The sequence below is a fragment of the Lynx canadensis genome, chromosome F2 (assembly GCF_007474595.2).
Source record: "Lynx canadensis isolate LIC74 chromosome F2, mLynCan4.pri.v2, whole genome shotgun sequence".
Taxonomy (NCBI): domain Eukaryota; kingdom Metazoa; phylum Chordata; class Mammalia; order Carnivora; family Felidae; genus Lynx; species Lynx canadensis.
Window position 1 is genome coordinate 76,249,826 of NC_044320.2, and position 21,399 is coordinate 76,271,224.

Consider the following 21,399-nt stretch of genomic DNA (forward strand, 5'->3'; position numbering starts at 1 on the left):
TACAAGCGCCCAACAGAAGAGTTGAAAAGACACTGTACCACAAAAGACAGGTCAACGGCAAACATTAATAGTCACTAGAGAAATGCAAATTAAAACCACAAAGAGACATCACTAAACACACACTGAAATGAAAGGACCGATAATACCCAGTACAAAGAAGAATACAGAGCAACTGGAATTCTCATACACTGCTGGTGTGGGATATGAAAAGGTACAGCCGCTTGTGAAAACAGTTGGCAATTTCTGATAAAGTTAAACATACAACCTAGCAATTTCACTTCTAGATATTTGCCTAGGAGAAATAAAAGCATTCCCTGTAAAAGGGCTTATATATGAATGTTTACATAACTTATGTTCATAATAGCTAAAAACTAGAAATAATACAAATAAATGTCCTTTAACTGGTGAATGGATAAACGAACATATAATGGCATAACACTCAGGAATGAAGAAAAACTGCTGATTCAGGTTAACAACATTAATGAATCTCAAAAGCATTTTGCTAAGTGATAGAAGCAGACATCAAAGATTACATTCCATATGATACTGTTAACACAGCAGTCTAGAAAAAATATGAAACTTACGGAAAATAAATCAGTGGTTTCCAAGGAGACTGACTGCAAGGGGGCATGAAAAACCTTTCTGGGGTGATGTACATATTCTAGATCTTGACTGTACTGGTTACAGGACTGCATATTTGTCAAAACCATTAAAACATAGGCAAAATTGGAGGGTTTATTAAATGTAAGTTATACCTGAATAAAGCGGGATTTTTTTTTAGAAAAGAGAGAAAAAAGGAAAACAGGAAAGAAAAATTGAGGGACTAATTCAGAGATTCATCATCTTCAGATGATATTCATAGTGGGAAATCTAAAATGAAAGGACAAAGAAACAGTTATAAAACAAATCTCCGGAACTGAAGAATATGGGGTACTGAATGCTTAGTATAGCAAATGAAAAATATACTTACACCAATGTGCATCTTTGTGAAATTTCAGAATACCAGAATAAACAGAAGGTCCTAAAAGCTTTTTGGAAAGAGAGTCAAATAGATTGAAGCAGAAATGAGAATGGCTTAGCACTTTTCACATTGGGTTGGAAGATAAAGACAAACGAAGAAAGCTTTCAAAATCTTATTTCCAACCTATAATGCTGTATCACTTTTGTCAGTTAAATATGAGAACAGAATAAAGGTAGCTTCATATATTTAAGATCTCCCAAAATTTTACCTTCTGTGCATTCTTCCCTATAAACTATCAGAGAATTTGTTCTATCAAAACTAATACCTAAACTAATAGTAGGATGTGGGTTTCAAGAAATAGGACATTCAATATAGAGAGGGAAAGATTCCCAGGATGTTGCTGAAGAAAAGCTTCAGAATGATAGGTGTGGAGAGCAAACATTTCGTCTTGGATGAAAAGAGATGGGGTAGGGTATGAAGGAACTTTAAGAAGAATGCCTCCAAGACAACTAATGTCCCCAAGGAGGGAAAAATAGAATAAAAGAACTGACACACACATCTATGTTGATAACAGATTAACAGCCCTGGAGAAGGGCTGTAATGAATGCGTGATAATCAATTTTTAACTTCAGGGAAAACAAGAAGTAGTCAAGAAAGGAAATACAGTCAAAGCACATAAAGCGCCTCAATTTAGAAGCAATATTTACATGGCAATTAAAATTAAAACTCTGAATAGTGATTTTTTTTAATGTTTATTTATTTTTGACAGAGAGAGACAGAGCATGAGCAGGGGAAGGGCAAAGAACGAGGGAGACACAGAATCTGAACCAGGCTCCAGGCTCTAAGCTGTAAGTATAGAGCCCACTGCGGGGCTCGAACCCATGAACCGGAGATCATTACCTGAGCCAAAGTTGGATGCTTAACCAACTGAGCCACCCAGGTGCCCTGATTTTTAAAAATTATAACATTATTGGGAGGAACAGGGACAGAAGTAGAAGGTGGGAGATCAATAAACAAAATCTAAAATTGAAAAAAATCAGTATTTTCAGAAATAAATAACAGAAGAAAGAGTTAAAAGTTTTAAAAAGTAGATGCCTCTATGGAGTCGGAATTAGTTATGTAAAAGGTCAGAAAGTGGTCTATTATTTTTTATTTTGAGGCTTGTATTTCCTTTTTTTTTTTTAATGTTTATTTTCAAGAGACAGAGAGAGAGAGAGAGAGAAGAGAGAAGCAGAGAGAGAGGGAGACACAGAATCCGAAGCAGGCTCCAGGCTCCGAGCTGTCAGCACAGAGCCCGACGCAGGGCTCGAACTCACGGACTGTGAGATCGTGACCTGAGCCAAAGTCGGCCACTTAACCGACTGCGCCACCCAGGCATCTCTTGAGCCTTGTACTTCTGACTTTTCAAAACTAATTATACATGTATAACTTTAATGAAAAAATAAAAATATAAAAGGAAGGATTCACCATTCAAAGAACTGGCCGGATAATCGGCCAGTGCAGGCCTACTATGTGGTTTTGGCTCTTAATGCCCTACAGAAACTAGTGGACCAGCTGTCTGCAGATACCTGCCAACTAGGCAGTCCCGGAGGATCCCATTCCTATCTCATTCAAGACCACTCAAGGGTTAAGTCAGTGCTATCAAGATGTTCCATATCACTCCACATACTTCATATCAATTAGACACTTTGTGTTAACCCAGCTTAGCCCAGGTCAAAGCCTATGCTAGAATTACACCTGCTGGACCGCCAACAAGGTGTATCAGGCTGATTCCAATAATAACCTTTTGAAGGAATAGAGTGGCAGCCTGAAACCACACAGTGCTATACTATATCGTAACTTCCAGAAGGGTGGAAAGAGGGAGCATAAGTTCAATGAAATATAGGCCAGAGCTCAGTATGCACATCAGTGTGAAATAATGAGTGAATAGAGAGAAAGTAAGCAAAGCCATGAAATAACAAATCTACAGAGCTTTCTGTTGGTCCAAGTCATTCTATTTTTTTGACAGAATTCCCACTGCCTTACATTTAAACGCGAGTATTCCCAATATCATATAAATGAGGTGGAATTATTCCTTTGAATTTTCTACACCACATTCATAAGAATACATGGGATATTTTTTGCACATAAGTATGCATGTGTGTGTATGTGTACTCCTTTATGTGAATATATAGAATTAAATGTCACTTATTTCTTATTAGCCATTTTCAGTCTTAATGTAATAAAATTCCTGCAATGTGCAAGTCATGTTTCTCCATGAATCTAACATCCTAATTTATTTGGTTATACTGATTCACCTTTAGCTTTAAGCACTCTTATTTATGTAGTAGTCTATAGATTCCAGCAATCCATCAATACTACTCTGACAGGAGAGACATCGCCAAGATGATGGAGTAGGAGACCCCGTCTCCATCCTCCCACAAAGATCAACAATTAGACAGCTATCCAAGCAAAAACAACTCTGGGAGAGCTCAGGAATCCACTTGAGCAACTTCAGCAACAGAGTGAACCAAACACCTGAAAATAACCACACAAAAAGGAAAATACAGCTTCATTTGGTCTATGTCACCTCATCACCCAGGACACCACCGCCCAGCACCAATAGGAAACGCCACAGCGACAAAGAATTTCCCTCACCAGGAAAGGGAGAGCAGGGTGAACAAACAGCTCCCCCAGCCCTTTGGGGCACCACCTGAAAGACCCACTTTGGTTTCACCCCACCTAGAGACTGGTAAGGCTGAGACGTACAGAGATGGCGAGGAACAAGGACTAAGAACAGGGGCTCCCAGTACAAGCCTTGTGGCCCAAGTGCGACCACGGTTCCGACGGACCTGCTCCCCAGAGGATCTCGGCAGCTTTCACCACTGAAGAGATCAATGGCCAGCACAGCCCCCACAGGCCCCCTCCAGATTTCACCAGTTCTGCCCCTCAGGCACTTGTATCTAAACGTACCAGCCACCTGATCCCTTCCCCGCTGCCTCCCACCCACCCCTCCTGAAGACTGGGATCCACACCAGCAGCTAACGCACAGGCCTGTAAAGCTGTGCGAGCGCAAGATGCCAGTCTAGACGTCTGTGGCTGACCTCCACCGCGCACGCCGAGGGCCAGCATCTCTGGCTACGTCCCTGCTCTCAAAGAGCCTGCCTCTCGTCACCAGGCCCTACTGCCACACGTAGGCCCATGGCAAGTTCTTGGTGCCATGGCACTGCACGCGGACCGCCAAGGCCCCCACAGCTATCTGTAGGCCCAGATTCAGTCTGATCTCTAGTCACCAGCCTGAGCCACTGGGCTCACCCGTGGCTAGCCAGAGGTGCCAGCTGTGCACCTGAATGCTACCAGCCCAACCCTCACCATGGCCTCCACTGCCACGTGCATGCCTGTGGGAATACCCTGCAGCCACGGGGTGCACGCCAACGGACAGACCCACTGACGACTGCGGGCCTCATTCCAACCCAATTTCCTGTCACTGGCCTGCACCGCCGGGCTCACTGTGCTTCTACATGCTCTCAGCCTGACTCCTGACAACGAGCCTCCACTGCTGGGCAACCAAGGTGAGACCCAGCGGCCACAGTAGTGCGTGCCAGCAGCCAGGGTCCACCTAGCTATTTGATAAAACACACACACACACACACACACTCTCTCTCCCTCAGAAATAAAATTTTCTAAAGTGCATTTTTAAAAGTCATGGACACTAATGGCTCTTCTGAAAAAAAGAACTAACATGTGATAGTTCGGGAAGAAAAATTAGGAGAATCATGGGCTCACCTTGCTCTATGGACAAACTAAGATAACAGCTCTATCTGTACAACTAACTCTGAAAATGACCTGTAGCAGAACAGACCTTCCACAGTTAGTTGTGGAGAAAAGGCCACACCAAAAAAGGTATGAGGGGCAAAGACACAGTTGGGAACTAAACTCCTGGCAGGACTATCCACAAACAGGAGGGACGCCCCAAAAGCACAGAGAAGCAAAAGGATCAGACCCCACACTAAGCACCCCAGGCACTGGGGACCTGCACTGGAAGGATGAAAACCAGTAGGGCTTAACTTTGGGAGTTTTAAAAATCAGGGGTGCCTGGGTGGCTCGGTCACTTGTTCGTGATCTCACAGTGGGGTGGGTTCGAGCCCCGCGTCGGGCTCTGTGCTGACAGCTCGGAGCCTGGAGCCTGCTTCGGATTCCGTGTCTCCCTCTCTCTCTGCCCTTCCACTCGTGCTCTGCCTCTCAAAAATAAATAAACGTTAAAAAAAATTTTTTTAATAAATAAATAAACTCAGTAGGGCTTAACTCCAACAACTCTACAAATTAGTGAGCTTAATGTCAAAAGAGCTAGAGGACAACAGGAAACGGAGTCTCTACTCTTAAATATCCAGCTAATAAATAACTCAGCCTTAGACACAGCAAAGCAGCAGCATTTTGAAAATCACCTGAGGTCTATGTGAAGGTTTACCGACTAATCTTGGAATATGTGCTGCAGGGGTAGGGATCTTCAAGAGATTTTTCCAGAAACAAAAGTGCTGCCAGACGCCGTTTCTCTTTCCCACCCCCAGTCTAGATAGCCAGATGTTTGTGGGAGCCAGTGCTAACACGCTCCTATCTACTTTGTTAGCACCACATGCCCTACCCCAGTGTTCCCTTGCGGACCGCCCCACCCAACCTACCTGCCTTAGCAGCATCCCTCCAAAGCAGCTCCTGCCCAGCCATACCACGTGAGGATCCCTGGCAGGAACCAAGAAAACGGGGAGGGGATAGATAACCCCAGACACCAGTGAGCCCTGCGGTTCTCATAGCCCAGCCTCCTGGCTGGCTGCCAAGAGAGCAAGTCCTGTCCTTCGGTGCACCTGCAGCTGAGGTGGGAAGCAAACTGCAGACAGCTAGTCTTACTGCTGGTCCCATCCACCAAAGAGCCTAGAGTGACGTCAGACAGGCCTCTCAACAGCACGAGGACCCTGCCCGGTGCACCCACAGTGGGCAAAATGGGTCACTGCAACTGAGTTAGGCTGAAGGCAACAGTGGCTCAGTCACAAGAGTAGCATGCATGCAACCCACACAGGACACCAACAGAGCCTGATTCTAGAGACCAGGAAGGACTGTGCTAACAGATAACTCATGACCTCTTCTACACAAGACCACTACTCTCAAGACGAGCAGATGTAGCTGATCTGTTCAATACACAGAAACAGAGTTAGACAAAATGAGGAGACAAAGAAATGTGTCACAAATTAAAGAACAAGACAAAAATCCCAGCAAAAGAGCTAAATGAAACAAGGATAAGCAATATGCCTAAGAAAAAATTCAGAGTAATTGTCGTAAAAATACTCACTGGACTTGAGAAAAGAGTGGATCTCAATGAGGACTTCAACAATGAGCTAGAAAGAACGAGTCAGACCTGAAGAGTTCAAGAAGTGAAATTTGAAAGTACACTAGAGGTGATTAAAAGCAGACTAAAGGATGCAGAAAGATAAATTAGTAATCTGCAAGACAGGGCGATAGAAAGCAACTAAGCTGAACAGCAAAAAGAAAAAAGAATAATAAAAAATTAGAATAGGTTAAGGGAGACCAGTGACATCATCAAGCATAATAACATTTACATTATGGGACCCTCAGAAGGAGAAGAACAAAGGGACAGAAAACTTATTTGAAGAAATAGCTGAAAACTTCCCTCATCTAAGAAAGGTAACAGTCATCCAAGTCCAAGAAGCACAGAAGCCCCTAACAAGATGAACCCAAGGAGGGCCACACCAAGATATGTAATAATTAAACTGACAAAAAATAATGATAGAAAATGTTTAATGTGGCAAGAAGAAAGAAACAGTTACATACAAGGAAATCCCATAAGGTTATCAGCAGATTTTTCAGCAGAAACTCTGCAGGCCAGCAGGAAGTGGCATGATACATTTTAAGTGCTAAAAGGAAGAAACCTCTAACCAAAAATACCCTATCCAGCAAGGCTACCATTCATAATGGGCAAGACAAACAAGTTAAAAGGAGTTCATCACCATTAAACCAGCCTTATAAGAAATGTTAAAGGGAATGCTTTCAATGGTAAGCAAAGACCATAATTTGAAGAAAATTATGAAAAGAAAAAATTCCACAAATATAAACTATAGTAAAGGTAGTAAATTAATCATTTATAAAACCAGTATGAAGGTTAGAATACAAAAGCAGTATAATCGATTATGATTGTATCTAAAAAAAATCAGTCAAGGGATACATAAAAAGATGTAAAATATATGGAGGAATAACACGGAGGAATAAAAACTTAATGCTTTTAGAATGTGTTCAAACTTAAGCAACCCTCAACTTAATACAGACTGCTATACACATAAGATATTATATGAGAACCCAGTGGTAACAACAAATCAAAACCTATAATACATAAAAAATAAAGACAAAGAAAGCCAAACATAACACTAAACAAAGCCATCAAACCAAAGGGAATACAGAAAAAAGAAAGAAACAAAGAAACAAAAAAAGAACTACAAAATAATCAGAACACTAACAAAATAGCAATACCATTTGACATACCCATCATTAAATTTTTTTTATGCTTATTTATTTTGAGAGAGACAGACAGCAGGGGAGGAGCAGAGGGAGAGGGAGACAGAGAATCCCAAGCAGTCTCTGTGCTGCCAACTGAGATCCCAAAGGGGGGCTTGAACCCACGAACCACGAGACCATGACCCGAGCCGAAACCAAGAGTCAGACGCTTAGCCAACTGAGCTACCCAGCACCCCAAATTGCTTTAAACGGACTAAATGCTCCATTCAAAAGACATAGTGTGACTAAATGGATTAAAAAAAAAAAACTCATCTAATATGTTGCCTATGAGAGACTCACTTCAGACCTAAAGACACACACAGACAGAAAAACATGTATTGCATAAACGGAAGCAAAAAAAGCCTGGGGGAGCAATGCTTATTAAACAAAATGAAGTTTAAAGCAAAGACTGTAGCAATAGACAAAGAGAGCACTACACAAGGATAAATCAACTGAACAAGAGGATATAACAACTGTGAATATCTATGCACCCAACACAAAATGCCTAAACACATAAAGCAAACATTAAGAGATATCAAAAGAGAAATTGACAGTAATAAAATCATAATGGGGGACTTTAACACCCCACTTACATCAATGGATAGATCATCCAGACAGAAATTCAACAAAGAAACAGTGGCTTTGAATGACACATTAAACCAGATGGGCCTAACAAATATGTACAGAACATTCCATCCAAAGCCAGCAGAATACACTGGTAACACTGTAACCCGTGTAATACACTGGTAACTTTTCAAGTGTGCACAGACCATTAACCAGGATAGATAACATATTAGGCCACAAAACAAGTCTCAAAAAATTTAAGAATACTAAAATTATATCAAACATTTATTCTGACCACAATAGCATGAAACTAGAAATCAATTATAAGAAAAAATCTGAAAAGAACACAAATACATGGAGACTAAACAACATGCAACTAAACAATAAGATCATAGAGGAAACCAAAAATGCATGGAGACAAATGAAAATGAAAAGATAATGATCCAAAATCTTTTGGACAAAGCAAAAGCAGGTCTGAAAGAAAAGTTTATAGTGATACAGGCTTATCTCAAGAAACAAGAAAAATATCAAATAAACAACCTACTCTTACACCAGAGGAGCTAGAAAAAGAAGAATAGTCAAATCTAGTAGAGGGAAAAAATACTAAAGATAAAAGCAAAACTGAATGAAATAGAGACTAACAGAATAACAGAAAAAAAAAATCAATGAAACTAAGAGCTGGCTATTTTACAAGATCAAGAAAATTGATAAACCTTTAGCTGGATTCATCATAAAAACAGACAGACACATAGAGAAAAGACTCAAATAAACTCAAAAATGGAAAAATAACAACCAACACCACAAAAATACAAAGAATTATAAGAAAATATTATGAAAACTTAGATGCCAACAAATTGGACAACCTAGAAGGATAAATTACTAGAAACGTATAATCTCCCAAAACTAAATCAGAGAGAAATATAAAATTTGAAGGGACCAATTACTAGTAATGACATTGAATCAATAATCAAAAATCTCCCAACAAAGCCCAGCACCAGATGGTTTCATAGGCGGAGTCTACCAAACGTTTAAAAAATAGTTAATACCTATTCTTTTCTATTCCAAAAGATAGAGGAGAAAAAGTTCCCAGTTTGTTCTACAAGGTCACCATTATCCTGATACCAAAGCCAGACAAAAGCACTACAAAAAAACAACAACAAAAAACAAAAACAAAACTACAGGCTAGTATCTCTGATAAACGTAGATGCAAAAATCCTCACCAAATATTAGCAAACCAAATTCAACAATATATTTTTAAAAAGTATTTACAACAATCAAATGGGATTTATTCCAGCGATAAAAGAATGGCCCAATATTCACGAATACATCACACTAACAAGAAGAAAGAAAAATAACATTTGATCATCTCAATAGATGCATAAAAAACATCTGATAAAATACAACAACTGTTCATAATTAAAAAAAAAAAAAAAACTCTCAGGGCACCTGAGTGGCTCAGTCGGTTAGGCATCTGACTTCAAGCTCAGGTCATGATCTCGCAGTCCGTGAGTTCGAGCCCCGCTTCTGGCTCTATGCAGACACCTGAGAGCCTGAAGCCTGCTTATGATTCTGTGTCTCCCACTCTCTCTGCCCCTCCCCCACTCATGCTCTGTCTCTCTCAGTTTCAAAAATGAATAAATGTTAAAAATTTTTTTTTTAATTTTAAAAAAGCTCTCAACAAAGTGGGTTTAGAGGGAACATACCTCAACATAATAAAGACCACATATGACAAACCCACAGCTAACATCATAATCAATGGTGTAAACATGAAATTTTTTCCTCTAAGATCAGGAATAAGACAATAAAGTCCACTCGCACCACTTTTATTCAACATAGTACTGAAAGTTCTAGCTGCAGCAGTCAGACAAGAAAAAGAAATAAAAGATATCCAAATAAGTAAATAATAGGTAAATCTGTAACTATTTGCAGATGACGTGATACTATATTTAGAATACCCCAGTCTCCAACAAAAAACTATTGAACTGGTGAATGAATTCACTGAAGTTTCAAAATACAAAACTAATATACAAAAATCAGTTGCATTTCTATACACTAGTAACAAAGTAGCAGAAGGAGAAATCAAGAAAACAATCTCATTTACAACTGTACCAAAAAAAAAAAAAAAAAAAAACCTAAGAATAAATTTAACCAAGGAGCTGAAAGACCTATTCTTTGAAAAGTATAGAACACTGAACACAGAAATGAAAGAAAACAAATGGAAAGATACTCCATCCTCACGAATTGGAAGAATTAATATTGGTAAAATGTCCATGCTACTGAAAGCAATCTATAGATTCAATGCAATCCCGATCAAAATACCAACAGCATTTTTCACAGAACGAGAACAATACTAAAATTTGTATGGAACTACAGAAGACCTCAAATAACCAAAGCAGTCTTGAGAAAGAACAACGTTGGAGGTATCTCAATCCCAGATTTCAAGATATACTACAAGCTACAGTAATCAGAACAGTATGGTACTGACACGAAAACAGACACATAGATCAGTACAACAGAATAGAGAGAGCAGAAATAAACCCACACCTATATGATCAATTAATCTACAACAAAGGAGGCAATAATATACCGTCGGGAAAAGACAGTCTTAAATAAATGGTGTTAGAAAATTGGAGAGCTACATACAAAGGAATGGAACTAAACCACTTTCTTACACAGTACATAGCAATAAACTAAAAATGTATTAAAGACCTAAACGTGAGACCTGCAACCATAAAATTCCTTTAAAACAAAACAACAACCAAAAAAAGGCATTCATCTCTTGGACATCGCTGCTACCAACATTTTTCTAGCTATGTCTTCTCAGGCAAAGGAAACAGCAGCAAAAAACTATTGGGACCATACCAAAATAAAAAGGTTTTGCACAGCAAAGGAAACCATCAACACAACAAAAAAAGGCAATACAGTGAATTGAAGAAGATACTTGCGAATGACATATCTAATGAGGGGTTAATATCCAAAACATATAAAGAACTTACAACTCAACACCAAAAAAATAAATAATCTGATTAAAAATGGGCAGAGAACCTTAATAGTTATTTTTCCAAAGATGACCAACAGATACTTGAAAAATATTCAACATCACTAATCATCATGGAAATGCAAATTAAAACCACAATGAAACATCACCTCGTGCCTGTCAGAATGGCTAGTATTAAAAAAAGAAGAAGTAAGTTTTAGCAAGGACGTGGCGAAAAGGGAACCTTCGAGTGGCGAAGGGAACATGGCGAAAAGGGAACCCCCATCTACTGGTGGAGATGTCAATTGGTGCAGCTGCTGTGGAAAACATTACAGAGGTTCTCAAAAACATTAAAAATAGAAATACCATATAACCCAGTAATGCCACCAAAGGAAACAAAAAGAGTAATTCAAAAAGATATATGCACCCCTATGTCTATTGCAGCATTATTTACAATAGTCAAGATACGGAAATAATCCAAATGTCCAACAACAGATGAATGGATAAAGGAGTGGTATACACATACACAGAATATTATTCAGCCATAAAAAAGAATGAGACCTGGCCATGTGCAACAACATGGATGCACCTGGGAGGCACTACACTAAGTGAAATAAGTTAGGGAAAAACAAAATACCCTATGGTTTCATTTATATGTAGAATCTAAAAAACAAAACAAGCCAAAACAGCAGAAACAGACCCGTAAACACACAAAAAAACTGGTGGTTGCCAGAGGGCAGGGGGGAGGGGGAGGGGCAAAATGGGATGGGAGCGGTAGGTACAGGCTTCCAGTTATGGAATGAATAAGTCACAGGGATAAAAGGTACGGCACAGGGAATACAGTTGGTGGTATTGTAATCGTGTTATATGGTGACAGATGGTAGCTACAACTTCTAGAGAGCATAGCATATAGAGTTGTCAAATCACTATGTCGTGTGCCTGAAACTAATATAACATTGTGTGTTAGCTATACCTCAATTTTTTAAAAGGGTAACAAAATTTAAATTGTAAATAAAAAACAGACCAGCTAAAATGTATTAAGCACATTGTAACGTTTTTACAATCATTCCCTGAAGTGATCCTCTCACAACAATCTTGTAAGGTAGCTACGTCATAAAACCCTTAAAGTGGTGGTCCCATTTTACAGATGAGAAAACTAACAAAATGAGTGTCACAAACATGAAACATGGCTTTGAAACCTCAATATAAACCCTGAAAACGGGACATGTGCTTTATGTCACTGAAAGATGAAGATATCTGAAAACTTCATGTAGAAATCACTGAACCAATGACTCATTAACTTAGTTTCAACTTGAGTTCGGATTTGGGGCTGTCCCCACTCTCTCAAAACTCACCTTTCCTTGGGATCAACTCTGACGATTCTTGCACAGGTTGCATTTTTAATATCGCCTCTACTTTTGAACTTCAGCTCCTTGCTACTAACAGAATATTTCCTCTAATTCTGATTCTTGATATGCCCTCTGGGTTTAAGACTTGTGGGGGAGGGGAGTTGCACAAATGGATCCTCAGTTTTCCTTGAAGCAGAAGCAAACTGCCCAGAGAGTGTCCCAGTCTTGGATGCACTCCCTTTGGCCTTGCAAGCCTCCTTCTGAGTGCTGCAACGGAGCTGCTGGCAAAGCATAGCACAGCTGACATCTTGTGGGCATAAACAGTAATTACACCGTTCCACCTGGATTCCAAGATTCTGAACTTGGCTGTATTCTCCAAAACACAATAGGCTAGCACTTCATTTTTAAAGCAAAAGCCAAGTTGGTGTAACATTCTTAAATTTCTTCTGAAGTTTCATTTAGTCTTCTACCTCTCAATGCAAGTCTCGTGTAAAAAAAGTTTAATCATTTGAATGTTAAAAGAAAAAAATCACTTTCACGGACCTTTTTAATGACTTAATATTGCTTCATAAAATACAAACAACTCAGTTCTATCCCTCAGCCTCTTTGCATATCTCCCTACATGTGTGGATCTGAAGATAAGGGGTAAAGAAATAGCATTCTGTAACCATCCAACACACATTTACTAGGTGCTTACCATGTTCCACGCAACATGCTAGAACTGGGAGAGAAACATAAGATGCGATTCCAAATCTCAGAATTCAATGCATATCAACCCATTTATCTTAAATAAGAACATTATCCAGTCGTGCATTACCAATTCATGTATGTCACTCTCAACTTCTTTTTCCCAATATCATCTGGGCCCAGCCGGTAGTGTTATTATAGTAATGTAACGTATGTAGTAAAACCGCTAAAAATCATATGCTACATGCCATATTTTCCCAAAAGTTCCCAGCTATTGTGATTTCCCCAATTTCCTTGATACATCTAAATATCATTCTCTTTCTGAATTAAAGAGAAAAATAATTTCCTTCTCTCTCTTCTTTGGGGAGAGCACTAAATAATTTTTTAAACATTTCACCACTCTTTCCTCATATAAAAAGAACAAAGGTGTAGTAAAAGTAGCAGATTTTCAAGCACAAAGGTCTGGGTTCAAATTCTGGCATGATACTGTGCACCACTGATGAAAATACTTTACCTGCCTGCTCTAGATTCTCTCACCTATAAAAAGGGAATTGCAAAGCCAAACTCACAGTCTTTATGAGGAAGGATTACATTTAATAAATCTGTAAGACTACCACAGACACTACTATAAAGTACGCACAAAATGAATTCTTCTCCCCTATTATTTCTCCACAATTTCAGCCCTTTTATGTCAACAAAATTCTCACTGGTCATTACCGAAGCTAACGTAACACCACAGCTTTCACTTTTCAATGGGAAAAGCATTATCACTTAATGTAAAAAAAGCATACTCTATGTAGAGGCAGTCTTTATCTGGTGAAATAAATAGCAACTCATATTTTTTATGGATTTATGACTCACGCTGAACTGATATTTTTTTATGTAATTAGTTACCTTTAATTACTCAATGCCAAATTTATTTTAGCACCTCCATATGTGGCTCCAAAAAACATTAACTGTTCTACTCTGAGTCAGTTTCAGACAAGAAACATAGACTCCAATGATTTATAAGACTTGTTTCTATACCATCATATAATCATTAGGTGTAAGGAATTTTACTTAAAAGGTTCCCTGGATAAATTCCAGGCAAAATACCCCATGTATTCAAAACAAGCAATTTATAGTCTAATCAAATTTATTTATCCTTCTAGACATGTTTTTATTCATATCTAATTAAATTTCTTATTTATGCAGCTCGACATAAAAAAAAATGTCAAATTCTTCACAGCAGTTCTTCAATGCTGAGAATTTTAAAGTCACCTTTCTCTTTTCTTTTCCAAGTTAAAATCATTCCAGCTCCTTTAATTTTTCTTCACAGAGCATACTTTAAGTTTTTCCTTGTTTTTTTTTTTTCTGATTTACTTGGATTTCTTGACATTTTACTAATGTATAAAAGATTATAATTTCAGGGTGCCTGGGTGGCTCAGTTGGTTGAGCATCTGACTTCGGCTCAGGTCATGATCTCACGGTCCATGGGTTCAAGCCCCATGTCAGGCTCTGTGCCGACAGCTCAAAGCCTGGAGCCTGTTTCAGATTCTGTGTCTCCCTCTCTCTCTCTGCCCCTCCCCTGCTCATGCTCTGTCTCTCTCTGTCTCACAAATAAATAAAAACATTAAAATATATATATTATAATTTCTAGGCAAAGTAATAAAGAAGAAGCATAGTAGTAAAGAATCTTTTTCTCATCATGAGAACAAGCGATTAATTCTGTCCCAGTGAAATGCTCACAAGTTCATTAGGTAGATGTTCCCAGGAAATTAGATTCAAGACATTGGCACAAGAAACTTACAAGAATGTTGTATAAACCTTACAATCATACCTTTATTAAATCAGTAGTTAAAATTAATAAAGGAAGTACATTTGAGGCTAAGACTATTCCATTTATTCACCAATATATTTTATTCACCAATATACATTTTACAAAAAAAACAGACAATATAAACAGAGAAAAAAGATATAATTCCTGTCCTTAGGACATTTGTGATGTCCTAGAAGAAAACCCACAGTTACAGGAAATTATGTACACTCAGGGAAAACACACACAGAAAATTCAAAAATACCAATAAAAACTGAGTCTGTTATTTTTGGAAAAATAAAGAACAGTGGAATACTTAAAGTCAAACAAGATTATCCAACTTCAAGCTTTCTAGAGTAAGCTCATTTTAAAGAAGTGGGAAATTTTAGAGGTTATCTAGTCTATATCCATCCCTTGTGTTTCATCATATTATGAGGGGGGAAAAGGCGGCGCTGATATTAAAATTATAAATCTTCTTGTTCATCAGTGCTTTCAAGATCAGTCAAATTGGTTTTCCTCTTCCCAAATGAAAAGATCTTCATCCTCAAATACATAAAATATTTCTAATATATTTCTGTTGCTAATATTTAAAGGTGTCTCAACTTTGTAAAATAGGCAGGCTTGACCACACATTTCAAAGAAATGATAGTTGATATTTTCTCTTACTGCTTGGTTGAGATTTGTTCTTGAGTTCTGGAATCTGTTATTTAATAAGTTGTTATTCTCATCAACTACTTGAAAGATTTCATTCGTCTGACTGCTGGGGTCCTGTGTATTTGAATTCACAATATCTACAACCAACAATGATGGGTGCAAGAAGTTCACACAAAACGTTTTCTTTAAATATAATTGAAATTTCTTCAAATTATTTTCTTCCTCTAAGTCCAAGGAGCTAATCCTTTTTAATTTTCTTAATTTCCTTTTATCCATCAAGTCAAATGTATTATTAAAATAAAACCGATTAAAGGTATCATCAATGGCATTATCAATAAATGCTTTTCTACCACTTGCTTTATCGTTCTTATCTCTAAACACGGTTTTGTTCGACTGTAGCAAATATGGGTGTATTTTCATCCACAAATGGAGACCCAGGAAATTTTCAATATCAGAATCTTTGCAATATGCAAATCCTCGGTCTTCTTCATTTATAGGTTGTATGGTAACAGTTAGTATTGGGCAATGCTGACCACAAAGAGCATAGAGTTTATCCAGAGAGTCCCCTTCCTGAAGTGCACCATGAATTACATTATTACCAGGCAATGGTTGGTTTTTAATAGTATCATCAGAGACAGGATGGACTTTGCTACCAGCTGACGTGAAGACCTGAGTGACTGATGTACATACTCTTTCTGACTTATGACTAGCTTTCTCCTCTGCATGATCATTGGGCATTCTCTCCTTGGCACAAGTTCTATTTTGAACATCTAGCAAATCCTCACAAAAAGGCTCAGGGTCACTACAATGAGGCATGTTGAAATAACTGCATTTCAGTTCAAGGGGCTGAGTCAGTTCCTCCAATTCTGAAGAGGATAGCTCAGCCATGTTTGGTCCTGGGGCCAAATTTCCAAAATGTGAATATGGTACATCAGTGCTGTTATTAAGTAGAGTATCCACTGATGTGGTGTCTGCATTGCCACATAAGCCAGAATTTTCAGGAGATGATACTCTCAACAAATGATTTTCTTTCAGAAGCCACTTGCCTTTATCAATCAGTACTCCTTCCTCCAGATCTCTGACAAGTCTGTGATGATCATTTTGTTTTGTACCACGTCCTACAATGTCTCCCCCATGATAATTGGCCCTCACACCATTAAAGTCACATTTAAGTTGGCCTTCTTCTGGAAATTTCTGCAACACAGATGAAATGCTAGATACCTGTTCAGAAGAGCCAAATGAGTGACCTTCAGAATCATAAAGACCTACTTTCCTAGCACACTGAAATTCCATAGAATTATAAGGACAAACCTGAGATCTGTGTGTAGACCCAGGAAAAAAAGATGGTTTAATAATCTCCCCTTTAGCATAAAGTTTTTCAATTGTTCTTTTAACAAACCCTTTATTGTATTCTTTCTCTTGGGCGATCTCCTCACAACTGCCATTGGGGCCATGACTGGATGGCTGTTCATTCTCACTGTCCTGTCTAAAGTCTGACCAATCAGAAGTCACTGGTCTTGTGAAGCAATTTTTAAAATCAAGAGAGGACTCTGAATAACTTCCAATTTCCATGCTTCTCACCATCATTTTTACTCTCATTTTCGTTTCTCCTTCATTGAGTTCCTTTTCACTATTTTGCTTAGAATCATAGCAAAAAACTAAAGATGGTGGTGTTTCCAGCCTCCTACTGACCGTCTCACCAATCACACCACTTCTTTTTTCTTCTTCTGTAATGTTCCTGCGAGAGACTCCCACCAATTCCAAATTTTTACTAGCCTCGAATTCTTTTTGGATCAACTCTTCAGTGGCCTGTTCTTCTGCATGTATCTTTGTGTTAAAGATATCAGTGTCTCGGTTTTCTAATTCTTCAAAAGATTCCAATTCTGAAACGCTTCTTTCACTGGATGTCAAGCTATTGGTTATTGAGCCTGGTTCTTCAGACGTCTTTGAGTCTTCCTTATCAGAGGATGCATATGCATTTCGACCCTGAAATTTCTTCAATGAATAATTTTTAAATTCAGCCAGAGAGCTATGTTCCTCATCAAATTCTGGTTCGGTTTCATTTAGGGGAAAGCCACGGTGGCTTAAATTGCTGATATTTTGGTGTGACACCAATGTATTAAAGCCATGTTTACAGCCAGGGTCTGCCAAAGTAGTTAGGTCTTTCTGAACTTCATCGACTCTTTGTAATTCTTCAGTCAATTCCAAATTATCAGTACATGTGTTTTCTTTGGAATTTAAAAAGTCATTGGTATTGTTGTCTTTTGGGGGAATGTAGGCCTCATCAATTGGGCAAGCTGCTTCATAAACACGGTTTTCCTCATAAGCACAAGCCTTATCAGAAGACAGAGCATGAGTAAGTGAACAGACCTTTCCTAGGAGACAAGCCTTATTCATGGAGGTCTGATCTACGGTATGGCCATCAATAGGTGAAAAAACGTCACTGAGGTTACAAGCCTCTTTTGGAGGATAAGACTTATTCCCAGTGCACATCTCACATGTAGAGTAAGTCACCTCTGAAACACAGACTTCAGAGGCATGGTCCTCACTGGCAGAGTAGCCTCCATCTATAGAGGAGAGTTTCTGTGTTTTTTCATTCTCAGTGCACTCAGGAACTCTCTGAATGTTGGGTGTGGAACAATTTGCAGGAAGTCCTATTGGAACCGTATCTTGTTCTTTCTCAGCAAGTCCAAGGTGATTTGTGGTGGCCTCCACTAAACTGGCAACAGCAGCCTCCAAGTCATCAGCTTCCTCTGTGATGGCAGTATGCTTTAGGACTTCTAATAATGCAAGTATTTCTGAAGTTCTGGTGGTAGTCTTGTGAGCATCACTTTGGCAGAAGCTATTTATACTTCCCTTTAAGGTTAGCACCAGAAGCCAAGCTAGAAGGACATTGGTATATGACTTCGATATTGGGGAAGGAAAGGGAGTATCTGTAAGTGAACCTGGCATTTGAATAACTCCATTCTGAGTCTTAGGAATACTAGGAAGTAAAGCTTGCAGTTGGCGAAGCAACAGGACTGGTAAGAGGTCTTTTGAAGTGTCTTCTACAAGATCTACTTGAATAGCAGCCTCCACACTGTGTCTTTTTGTAGCTAGGTTTATTTCTTGGTAAACAAGGCTTACCTCTGGTCCTAAGTTTTTAGCACATACCTGGATTTTAGTATTACGATCATCAATAGCTGACTGTGACACAGCACAATTTTCATTCAAGGGAAGTAAGCAAGCATCATTCAGAGATTCAACCTGGCTGTCACAGGGATCTTCAGTAAGTTCTTCACTGGTATCTTTGTCAAAAGATTTACCTATTTTTTTACCTAGATTATTTCCTGCCAAACCAGCATTTTTACTTACGTGTTTATTACTTTCCCTAACAGAATTATTTCCTTTTCCAGAACTTGAGTGGGAATTCGTTTCTGCAAAACTACCATTGTTACAACTTACCACACTCCTTTCCTTTTTGCACACTGGAGCTAATTTTCTAGGTTGCGAGGTTGGATGTGGATTTATGTTCTGCAACCATCTCTGTATATAATTTTGAACTGAATGATGGCTAAAATCCTCAGGAGAAACAGCTTTTTTCAAAGAAGCTAAGGAATTTGCCCTGGTTGTAGCATGTTGTTTACTTATAGCAGTACTTAATTTCAACTTATCTCCTTTTTGTTTTTTCTGAGTTTTCAAAGTTATGTGTGAATTATTAACTTTTGAAACTACACTTCTCTTTGTCATTCCTCTCAAATACCAAGATGCTACTTCTGCTTGAGCCTGTGGTCCACAAAAAGCATTGGGGTTTTGCTCAAGGAAGTTAAACACATGAAATAAATTTTGATCTCCAAAACTATTTTTGCAACACCTAAAGTCATTATAGGGAAATACTTTATCTCCTTGACCAATTTCATTTTTTGCAGGTCTTCCTAAACTTACTTTATTTAGTGGTCTGGATTTTCTTTTGACTAAAAGTCCTTGAACTTTCATAGGATTCTGTACGTGGATATTCTTGGGATTCACAGGACTGAGATCACTTTTGGAACAAGAATAATTTGATTCTATTACCATATCACTTGCATGGAGATCTTCCTCACAAAGTATTCCCCTTTTAAGGGAACCGTGTGAATCCTTTAATCTGATTTCCTGTACAATTCTACCTCCTTTGTTTGTTCTCTTACTCTTACTAAGAATTGCTTTGGTTACAACCTTCCCATCCTGATGCCTGGAGTTTATCACTTGTTGCTGACATTTCATCTTCTTTTTGCTGGCAGCAGATGATGAAATCTGCTTTTCATTTGCTGGAAATTTTGTTAAATCACGCTGAGCACATTCATTAATTAGTCTGTCAATTCTTGTGGTGACAGTGGAGGACCCTACTGAAGCTGGGGTCTCAAAAATAGTTATGTCAGTTCCAGAGTCATTACTTAAAGAATGAGTTGTATCTGCTAAAACAGGACCGAATCTATCACTGGTGTTACCATAAGGTCTTAAGTTTTTGATACTAGTTTTGGTGTCTGATGTTACACTATTAACTATACCTTCCTCCACAAATGAATGTTCCGATGCAGCCTGTGGCAAGCCATTACTATGAGACATCTCTAACACCTTTTCACTTGTAATTTCCACAACATCAGCATGTACTGCACCTGACTTGAGCGGTCTGTTTTCCTTTTTCCTTTCTAAAGATGCCTCTATCTTCTCATTGTTATCGATATGAACAACCACTGGTTTGTTAGATACTGATGACATTTTACTGCAGGAATGTGTAAACATGTGATACTCAGATTTGTTTTCCCCGTCTTCCCTTTCTTCACTATAGGAAAACTGTCCAATCATTTCCTCTTGAACTTCAGTTTCAGATACCAAGGTCACACGCCCCTTCACAGATTTCTTTTGTCTCACCCTCCTTGGCCCAGGTGTAGGTGGCCGATAAAAATGACGCTTCACTTGATCCTGAGTTTCCTGGATGGTGTTTGTGTCCATAGCAGCATTCTCCCAACTAGCAGATGTGCAAGTTTCAGCCTCTCGAGCTGTCGTTTGAGTGTTTATCTCCTCAGCCAAACTGCCCTCTTGATCATGGCCTTTCCTCAGAGATGAGACATCTGCAGACAATGAGCATGCTGCAATCTTTAAACCAGAGGAACAATCATCTGTTCTTCCTGGAAAACTGCCTACTTCACTCTTTTCATCATTATTAGAAAGACCAGCTCTACTGACAGTGGTCCATTTTATGGTTTCCTCCTCTTTTATCTTAAATCGAACTTTCATCTCAACTATCATGGTGCCATCTTGATTAAAAACAATTGATTTCTCAATATCATCTTCAGAAGGATATATCAATAAATTCTGAGAATCTTTTTTTTCTAAGGCCAAGTAATTTTCAGAAGCAAAAGAATGGTCTGAGTAGCAATCACTATTATGCATTTTGTTGGAAGAAACAGAATAAATCTGGGACTTTGGGCTTGAAGGCACATGTGTGCTCACTTTCAAGATTTTGAGAGTAAAAAATGCCCCACATCAAAGTGTAGAAGATAGAGAAGTTATAAATATCCAATAGAAGAGGCAGCAAAGAAAGAAAAGAAAAAAATAATTAGCATAAAAAATACCACATTTTCTAAATTTCATAGTAAGATATTATTAGGTTTCTCACTTCTATGTATTCATTTGTTATTTGAATTCGAAGTCACTGTAATATCTGGTGCATCTCTACAAGCTACTTTTAAAACGAGAACCTTTAGGGGTGTCTGGGTGGCTCAGTCAGTTAAGCATCCAACTCTTGGTTCAGCTCAGGTCATGGTCTCATGGTTTGTGAGTTCGAGCCCCATATCGGGCTCCATGCTGGCAGTGTGGAGACTTTTGGGGATTCTCTCTCTCCTCTCTCTCTGCC

At 38.6% G+C, this 21,399-nt stretch overlaps 1 protein-coding gene and 1 non-coding gene across 2 annotated transcripts in view; one reads left to right on the forward strand and one right to left on the reverse strand.

Annotated features, from left to right (window-relative positions):
- Positions 1-14,487: 14,487 nt before the first annotated feature.
- TRNAR-UCG lies at positions 14,488-14,572 on the forward strand. Its single transcript has one exon. It is a non-coding gene; the product is annotated as a tRNA-Arg (tRNA).
- Positions 14,573-15,368: 796 nt separating this feature from the next.
- Positions 15,369-21,399, reverse strand: part of LOC115506398 (oxygen-regulated protein 1) — a 51,990-nt gene continuing 45,959 nt past the window's right edge. Inside the window, exon 4 of the mRNA XM_030304384.1 lies at positions 15,369-20,995. Within this exon, the coding sequence (XP_030160244.1) occupies positions 15,369-20,995 (5,627 nt within the window). The remainder of the gene's footprint in view (positions 20,996-21,399) is intronic.